Source organism: Apis dorsata, unplaced genomic scaffold (assembly GCF_000469605.1).
Source record: "Apis dorsata unplaced genomic scaffold, Apis dorsata 1.3 scaffold_117, whole genome shotgun sequence".
NCBI lineage: Eukaryota > Metazoa > Arthropoda > Insecta > Hymenoptera > Apidae > Apis > Apis dorsata.
The window spans coordinates 339,188-349,704 of NW_006263411.1; the positions used below are offsets into that span (position 1 = coordinate 339,188).

The window sequence follows — 10,517 nt, forward strand, 5'->3', positions numbered from 1 at the left end:
TATTCACGTGCTTTTATATTTAAATTGGTTCATAGAGGCTAATCATATAGAGTGTAACAAATCTTTGGTAAAGTTCTCTTTGAAGTTTAACAAGTTTTTGCTTCCATTTTTTTTTTACAACAGAATAATATATTTTAAATATAATAAATTATCATTCATTAAATCTAGTCTTAATCTAGTCTTAATTTCACTTTAATTTCATTATATTAAGTTAAGTTAAGTTTTTTCAATTAATATTTATTAAAAATTCATAATGAAGCCATAGAACTATAAAATGTCTTACTATATACATTGAAAATTTTCAATAAAAAAAATTAATTTTATATTATAAGCATGTTTGTACCAATTAGTTATGAAAAGAAAATATGTAACACACATTGCATTAAATATATTTCATAAATTATTTTCATTTTTATTACTTGATATCTTTGTGTGATATGATGAAATTGTGTGAGAATGAATGAATTAAGAAAAGAAAGAAAAGAAATTGACAACTTAGTTACTTTAATTAGGATTGAAATTAATGAGGATTCGATTTTTTATTCATTGAACAAATCACTCATTAAATATTTCCATTCATTTAATTCTTTCTTTTTCTAAAACTTTTAAAATTGCTTACAACTCTAAAGTTATCTTGTGTATATTTCACTCTATATTTTATCCCAATTTAATTAATTTATTTTACATTTGTATATAGAGATCAAATAGTTAATCTTGAATTAACTATTAGGCTTAAGACTATTACGCTAGCTTAATATTTTTAGAACATGAATTATAATATATATCTTGTTGCATAAAATGATAAATGAATAAATATATTTAAAATATATTTGTTTCTAAAAGTTATCAAGCACATTAATTAATCTTTTTTCCACAATAAAAATCTTTCCGTATTAAAAATTGAAACAATGAATTATCAATGATGAATTAACATTTGCATATTATGATATGATAGCAGTTTTAATGAAGTTTATTGTGGTGTATAAAGTTCGATGATCTTTGTATCATAATGAAATATGTATGACTGAAAATATTCCAAGAAAATATTTATATTCATATTGGAAATTCGTTGTATTTTCAGATAATTAGATATTTATTATTTTTTAATAATTACAATTTATTTATTATTTATAAATTTTATAAATTTTCTAAAATAACTATATTATTTAGACTTTTATTTAGATTATTTAAAACTAAAATGAACTAATGTAGTAGTTTTTTATTGTTTTACTTATCGTCGATGATTTTTTATAAATTTTGTATTGCCACAAAAATATGAAATGAAATTTTCACTATAACATAACTGATCGTTACAGATTTAATATTTCAGGAAATTATTAGTTGTGCGAGATAACATATCACGAGATATCGAAACACCTGTTCATATAAAACTGTGAAAAGCAAATTACGTTGTTTCTGCGACATCTGCCTGATAAAGATTTTGAATAAATAACATCGATTTTTTGATCATTTATAATATAACTTCCAAGAAAATATTTATTCCACAATTTGAATAGAAATCGTTGTTACCATAAATCTTTTCCCTCCAGTCTAATATCTGTCTTCAAGTAAAATTTATCTTAAAAAGAATTATGAAAGTTAGTTTAATTGTACATTGACACGCGAAATGCATATTTCATTCGTAACATCACACGAACGATATTATATCATATAGCATAGAAAGAAATAATATTGAAGTTTCTTTTTTGATTCTTTTAATCAAAAATAATTAATTTTTTCTTCTTCTTTTTCATTGGTAATATATAAATAATTTTTATATATAAAAAACATAATTTTTATTGTTATTATAAAATGTAATACTTTATTCAGCAGTGTTTTTTATGTAAAAAAAATCTAACTTAATGATAATAAAAAAAAATAATAAACAATGATAATAAAAATAATAATAAAATAAATGAAACAAAGAGGTGAAAGGAAGAAATTATAAGAAAATAGATTACTAGTTGTTCATTCAAATAAAATTTCATATGTATTTCTTTTGAAATTTTTTATTCTGAATTATTATTATTATTTAAAAAATTTAAAGATTCAGCTCTATGTGACTTATTCTTTATTTACTAAAAAAGAAAATAATCATGAATATTCTATAATTGATGTAGAATTTTTATGATTAAAAGGATATTATTATTTTTATGATAAAAAGGATAATGAAAATAGAAGGTTATGAAGAGTTATATAAATTTTAATTAACTGATCTAAAAAAATCTTTAGATAAAACTGTAGATATGTGATAAGTAAGTATAAGAAAAATCTATAAAATCTATAAAATATAGTGATAAAATCTTTGATTTAATTTAATAATTAGAATTCAATTATATTGATATGAATATGAAATTAATACATAAACATATAAAGTCTTTGAAAAATATCTTTGAAAAATGAATATATTATTGCTTTAATTGTTTCTTGTACATTTTAAGATCATTGATTTCGATTTGATATTGTCTGTAAAAAATAGAAACTTAAAATAGATTAATAAAATCTAATTTAATTATATTATAATTTAATTCAGTAATATTTTCAATTTTATTTGGAGTATTATTAAAATATTAGAATTTTTATTAAGATTTTTGTAAAAAGGAATACGTGATCAATTTTTTGTATCCAAAAAAAGAATATGTTATATATTATATCATTGTAATATAATATTACTTATCATAAATATCGCAAAATTAGGAATTGTTTTTTTCCTTCTTTTTATATTGATTTTATATTGATTATTCTAACTAACTAACTTTGAAAATTAATATTAATATTAAATTTGATTACACATTAAATAAAAAAATTAATAATTAATAAAATTATGTAAAATTTAAATGAAATAAATAAATAAATATAATTTTTCTTATTTGTTAAAAAATAGAAAATATAGTTTTTTTTTCATTTTTGTTTTTACTAAGAAATTATACAATAATTATAAGAAAAACAGATTGTATCGAAATGTAAGATATATATATAAGATATATCGATACATTTTTTTTTCTCATGTTTTTCAAATTATCAATTAATTATCAGATTATTAACGTTAATGAATTATTCTTATATTTAAAAACATTTTAAGAGACGTACATCGATTATTCTATCATAATTATTATTTTTTATATCAGTAATATGATAAAAAAAAAATACATCGTTCTATATTCTTCAGATGCGGAATTGGTTTATCGCAAAATTTTTCTTCGACAACCCACGAATACGTTCTTCAGTCTGCAAAGAAGAAAGCAAAGAGATATTCTGTCAGGTATTATCAATATCAAACTGTTGAGTCGATAACATCACGATATATCCTGCATTTGTCAGTCTAATACCGTACGCGACGTTTGTTAAACGATCGATACTCCGCAACCGTGATCACTGTTGAAATTCTTACGTTGTTTCCTGCTCGTGATTGACGTGTAGCTTCTTGAAAATCAATCACGGAGAAAAAAGTGAAAAGAGATTTAAAAAGAGTTAAAAGAAATCGGAAATAAAGTGAAGAAGAACCGAAAAAGAAACTGTAAGAGAACTGTAACTGAAGAAATTAGGAAAAAATTGAAGGGAAATCGAGGAGAATCGAAAGAAAAACGGAAAAAATACGAAGAAATGAATAGAAATATGGAGAAGAGACAGAAAAGAAATAGAGAAGAGAGAGAGAAGAAATGTTTACACGTGCTTCGATTCGTGTTTTAAAAATCTACGATCATCCGAATCGTTGTTCCATCAGTGATCTTTATTTATAAAAGATCTTCTCCAATTTTAAAACTTATTTTTCAACAATTTCCTTCTCCTCGACCATATTTTGTGAAAGAAAGGAATCATGTTCATATAATATATTAATATCATCGTTGGATAATAAAAAACTAACGACTTGAAATGTTCTCCAACGGATTCAATTACCGGTATCGCATCCCTGATCGTCTTCGATCGTCGCTCGACCTTAATTTATATTAAGCCGATTGGTAGCAAGCTGCAATTAACGATCGAAATAATTCCTTCGAGCAGTTGCGGTCGATGAATTAATGCCAGTTCCTTAAAATGTAGTTGATCGTTCGTTTCGTCAATCGTATGGTGTACTACGTAAATTGGAATTCTTTCGGTGATAACATTGGATACCAACAGATCTGTGGAGTCTTAGTATTTTTCTCTCTCTAAGATTTAATCTATCCATCAGATCTATCATTGCTTTTCAATAGGATTTCAACATGTCCATACAGGAATACGACGTATGGAGTAATGACATTTGGAGCCCGAGAATACGAAAAAGAAGGTGCAGAAATTGATTTAATGTGTAATCATTTAAAATAAGAGCGGTCGGTCATCCTGACGCTATTGATGACTAATTGAAGATCGAACGCAACTGAGAGATTAAAGTTTGTTTTTTTAATGTTTGTTAGAAAAGTTAGTATACCTATAACCAATCTTAAGTTTGTGGATCAAAAGATTGTGATTATTCGAATATAATTTGTTTTTCATTTTCGTAATATACTTATTTGATTAGTGGCAGATTGATGAATTGTATGTTGCAATATTTGTTGGATAAAATTATAAATAGAAAACTGAATAGTAAATTGAATTCATAAAAAAGAAATTATTTAAGAAATTTTATGCATATTTTTATTATTTGATTTTTTTCATTGAATATTTATATGTATTCTTCATATACCGTGAGTAATATAATAATTATTTATGTTATATTATATTATATATATAGTAAATTTATTAATTATTTGATACAAAATATTACCTTACATTTCTATTTTTAAATCTATCATAAAGAAATTTTGAATAAATATATTTATATCTATCATCAATTATATTTAAAATCATGAATCTATAATCTGATATTGTATCTAAAATTTTGAAATACTTTTGGATTTATAATTGAATCTCAAATGATTTTTTTATTTATTATGATTATGGTTATTATTCTCTTTGTTATAATTAATAAATTTTTGTTTTATAAATTTAAATTTATAAAAAAGTTTTAACACATAAAAAATTTATAGTAATATTTATTAAATTCATAATTTTCATTACACATAATTATATTTTTTTTATAATTAATTCTTATATAATTTAAGTTTCAAATTGTATAGAAAACATGTCATCGAAAATATTTAACTAACTATTTAAAACAATTTATTTAAAATATCTTTGTTTCTTTATTAGAATTCTTATCAGAATGCATTTTCTCATATATATCAATTCAATATTAAATATATTATATTAAATTAATTCAAATAAATTATCGATATAAATGATCGATCTTCTCTCAAAATATCGTCGAAAACATTTATTCATTATTTAAAAAATCTTTTGAATTAAAATAATTTTATCAACTTGAAAGATACACAAAAATTCACTTTTAGTTTTTCATGAAAGATCGATTCTAATAAAGAAAAAAAGAAAAAAAAAATAAAACAAAAAAGAGGCTTTGTTCATATTATAATATGCATATTGACACAGATTTATACGTCATGAACATAGTTCATTGTGTTCATCTAATAACATATATATGATTTCATGGATTTTTTTTTTTTTTTTCAAATAAAATTCGGATAGAACAGAAAGTTTTTAAATAGAAAAATTTATCATTATCATTACAATTATATATTCAATTGTTATCTATTCATATTATTTTTATCTAAATATATTTATATAACTCTTATTTATTCTTGATGAATATTTCTAAGATTTTTTTAAATATTTTTTTCCATTTTGCACCTCTATTATATAATTTGACTAATTTGAATTTTCATATTTCTATTCTTTTAGTCATCTTTCGAAACCGCTTAGCAGAAGTGCACCATCAATGGCAGCTGGTGGTGTCGTGCAGGCTCCAGGAAATGTTAACAGATCCTCGTCTACATCCTCACCAACAACTACCAGTAGCGCAAGACAGAAGAAATTCCATAGGCATTTCTCTCAGGTAAAATATATTAAGAGTTTCACTTGTTTATTTGAACGTTTCACTTTCACAATGTTACTTTCATGAATTAGAACGGAATTAAATGAAAATGTTGCTTCAACGTTGTTTAGTTTTTCAGTATTCTTTTATCTTCACGAATAGACAAGTACATCAATGCTCGTAATTGAAGTTTTATTATTCAATTTTTTATAAACATTTAAAAATATTAAAGTTTATTTTAAATGTAAGTAATTAAAAAGATAATAAGAATCTAAATTTTATAATAATATAATTAGTATCTTTTAAATTTTATTTGTTTAACAATTTTTAATTTTGATAAGAAATATTAAAGCATGAAATATAATAATAATAATATATATATAATTTATAAATGTAAATATGAATTAAAATATTAATGTTAATTTTCAAATTCAAATCTATATATTTTCATATCAAAACATTTTCATAATACTTTTCATCTTTCACTCAAGTTATTTTTTCTCAAAATGTTAATTTTCAAAATTTATATATTTTTAAACAAATTATTTATTTATACACAATATATATGTGTATTTAATTATATAATTATAGTAATGATATCTAAATTAGAAAATGATATGAATGATATAGTGTAATTTAAGAAAAACTTTATCAATCTATAAAAGATAGTATTATATATTTTATATCTTTTTATTGTATATATAATTATTAATGTAATTATTAATGCTGATAATTATAAAAATCGAAAATATATATTTTATTACATAAAAATTATATAAAAATTATAATCCTTTACCTATTTCTTTCTTTTCAAATGATAGTATTTCTAAATTCTAAATTCTGCATTACTATTGATCTGCATCTCTTAATAACTTTTAAAAACTAACCCTAATAATTAGATCACTTAACTTTAAAATATTTTATTAGGTTGCTGCGGATGAACGCGTATTGAACTACTATAGCTGCGCACTGGTAGGCGACATCTTGTTGCAAGGACATCTGTACATTACACCAAACTACTTTGCATTCTACAGTAATGTGTTTGGCTATGTAACGAAGCTATTGATACCTACGATTTCTGTATTGAAAATTAGCAAAGAAAAGACCGCGCGAATCATTCCAAATGCAGTGGCGATCACTACAGAAGAGGAGAGACACGTTTTTTGCTCCCTTCTGTCCAGAGACTCGACTTTTAAGCTGATGAAACAGGTTTGGGATGCAGCTACGGAACCACAACCATCACCAACTATCCTACCATTGGCAAACGAAGAAAAGCTTCTTGTTCCGTTAGTCGACGATTCTGAAGTGAATCCCGAAGAGGATGATTCCAGTATGTCCGAAAGCGGAACGGATCTGAATTCCAGACCGCCGACTATTTGTACCGATACCGATGGTGTTCCATTGGCAATTGCCAGGCCGAGTTTGCCACCACCTTCAAAGTAAATAATTATTTTATAGAAACTTCTTTTTTTTTTAAAGATATAATTCAATCTCTTCACAATCAAACTGTGTATAACGCAACACTAAGCGAGTCATCTAGCGTCTTAAAAAAAAATATTCAAGATATGTATATTGTTTATAAACACAGAATTCTTTTATTATTGATTTATTGATGAAAATTAAACAATTTTTTTATATATTCATTTTATATAATCATTAGTAGTCATATATAGTTCATTTAAAGAAGCTTTTAGATTTAATATTAATACTTACAATACTTTATTTAACAAAGCATCATGAGAAAAAAATTGTATAATTGTACTAAAATCATTCAAATAGGTATAAAATGATTTAAAGATTTGAAGTTTTAAAATTTGTATTATCATTTTAAAAATAATATTTACAAAATATATACAAACTTCATTAAAAAAATTCTATTTTACAAAAAATTCTAATTAAAACGTTAAACTATTAATATCATATACATTGAAAAAATTATTAAATAATTATCATTATCTTTATGATATTTAATTAAAATATAATTAATAATTTCAATAATTTAAATTTGTTTAGAGTGGAACCATCACCAACGGTGCCATTATTACCTACTACGTCCAAATCCACTGGTATCTTATCTTTATTCAAGAGTGGATTGAAAACTAGCACAGTGATCACTATCCTGATAGCTCTTTTGGCAGCTCTCTATGTGTCGGCGGCTCTGATGATGATTCGTATCGATAGGTTACACACGGCATATCTGAACCATCCTCTTGTTTCGCCAGAACGTTTCACTCAGGATCGACTTTTGCATTATCTTAATACAAATCTTGATCAAATAGTAAAGGTACGATATTTTTTATTATAGTAAATAAACATTTTATATAAATATTGCATTCTTAATATATATTATTTTCTAGATTTGAAAATTTTATCTACTTAACTTTTTTTGGATGTTCTATGTACAATTTTTTAATGATATTTTCATTATTATATTTTATTTAAACAATTTTCTTTTCTTAAAAGATTTAAATTAGATTTTGCTTAGAATTATTTCACTAAAACATATATTACTTAAAGAACCATATCTTAGTATTAATTGAATAAATTTTCCATCTTTATTTTTTTAAAAACTAATCTTCAATTTTTTTTTTTTTTATTTCTTCATAAGCAATATCTTCGTGTCTTTTTGTAAATATTATTTGATTGTATTCTATATGATAAAAAAGAATTAGATTATAAAAATATCTTCATTATTTTAGGTACGACAGAGTCTACAAACGTTGTCACAACAGTTTGTATCAATGAGCCAAAGTGAAACAGATCCAAGTGTATCTGGTGCCGTTGTGGAACCGGAAGATGCTCCAAGTTAGCCCCCGACGCTAAATAATTTAATGCAACCAAATAATACGAATCCCCATCGCTTCGCTAGCGTATGAAGCGTCTCGCATTAATGCGAAATTACCTTTGTGATCTGCGTCGATTACTTTCGGCGTGTGAAAACGATTCCGAATTGAACAACTAATCGACAATGTTGTTTCTAGAATCCTCAATAGGCAAATATTATTGTTAGAATATCTAGAGTTACCTGAACAGATTCTGGAAATTATAGAATATTTAAAGTAAAACGACAAAACAGAAAAAAAAAGAGAAGAAAGTAACATATACAAGTTTCAAAAAAGAAAAATTGTAACAATCCTTCATATATAGATTGAAAAGTATGCGTAACTCGATTTTAAATTTTCAAACATGCTTGCAGAATTTAATTAAGATGCTTCAAAAAATAAACAAAATAAACGTTAAAAAAATAGAAAAAACGCCGTATATTCGATGCACGAATGTAAGACAGTTTATATGTGATGTATTATAAAAAGATATAATGTGAATTGATCATAACACAAAGAAAAAGAAAATTTTTTTTGCGCAAGGCGAGCGAAGGGATTTTCGTTTTTGAACTAGTCACATATTGTATATGCCCCACATACAACAAGAATATAATGAATAAAGTGAAATATATATATATATATATAAATATTATGAAAAAGCTATATATATATATACACATAAAATAATGCATATTTCGCGATTACTTACTTGTTAATTATTATATATTTGAGGGTAGTTGGGGCACTATCTTTTTAATCGATACAGCTGAAAATGAGAATTATATTATAGAATTAATAAGATTACACATTTGTGTCATACCGAAAATAAAGATTCTATGTCAGTATCATAAAGACACTGAAAAGAAAAAATTTCTTAATAGACGAGCTTGTGCAATATTCCGATATAGTTTGGAATACATGCTATTTCGTCGTCGAACATCGAATACTGCGCCTTTTAGATAAAAACAAATTAAAATGAAGAAAAAAAATCATTGCATTTCTCGCGCATACTGATGTTCCTACGAAAAAAAATTTTTCTGATCGTTCATTCAAAATAACGAAAGTTTTCTTTGTTTCTCTATCTTTTTTTATTTTTGTTTTTCTACTCAACTCTTTCAAAACGATTATTCTCAATATGCGAAAGTGCTCGCGAAATATTCTATTCACTTGTGAACATATTTCGATACTATTGCACATATGTTCTTCTATGTATGTGTGAAATACGACGAAACGTACGGATAAAGCGTTATAGTTGAAAATATGAGATACGAGAAACGGGAGACTTGACTGTGATAGTAGGATCAAGGATTGCATTTTGTTAAAACACGACCGCGTTTAGCAGAATCTTTGTGTTTGTCCCATTGAAAAAAAAAAAAAAAAAAAAAGAATTAATAAATATATAAATAAGAGACTGGTTTATTACGATCGGACCAAAAATGGCATAAACGCGGTCGTCATTACGCGAAATCGCGTGAAATCTAAAGAGAAGTGCTGTTACATTATTTAGCTAATATTTATAAAAACAAAAAAAAAAAAAATGTACGTATGTCGAAGTGAAATTCACTTGAACCATTATTTTTCAATATGATTATCATTTATTGCAATTAAATAATTCTGTATTTATGATAAACGATGTTAATTTTTAATAATTTTAATACAACACCTTTACTATTATACACTTTTTTATTGTCATAACACGCGATGTGTACTCAAAATTTAAAAAAAAAAAAAAGAAAAAAAAATCGAAAAGATATAAATAATATGGGGGATATATTTATCTGGTGGCT

General features: G+C 24.2%; 1 protein-coding gene across 3 annotated transcripts in view; it reads left to right on the top strand.

Annotated features, from left to right (window-relative positions):
- Positions 1-10,259, top strand: part of LOC102673194 (GRAM domain-containing protein 2B-like) — a 57,520-nt gene extending 47,261 nt beyond the window's left edge. For 2 of the 3 annotated variants that reach the window (XM_006612600.2, XM_006612601.2), the window contains exons 5-9: positions 3,170-3,262; positions 5,776-5,929; positions 6,836-7,347; positions 7,922-8,192; positions 8,608-10,259. In XM_006612600.2, the coding sequence (XP_006612663.1) occupies positions 3,170-3,262; positions 5,776-5,929; positions 6,836-7,347; positions 7,922-8,192; positions 8,608-8,718 (1,141 nt within the window). In that variant the 3' untranslated portion in view covers positions 8,719-10,259. The remainder of the gene's footprint in view (positions 1-3,169; positions 3,263-5,775; positions 5,930-6,835; positions 7,348-7,921; positions 8,193-8,607) is intronic. The other variant, XM_006612602.2, reaches the window with a different exon arrangement.
- Positions 10,260-10,517: the final 258 nt, after the last annotated feature.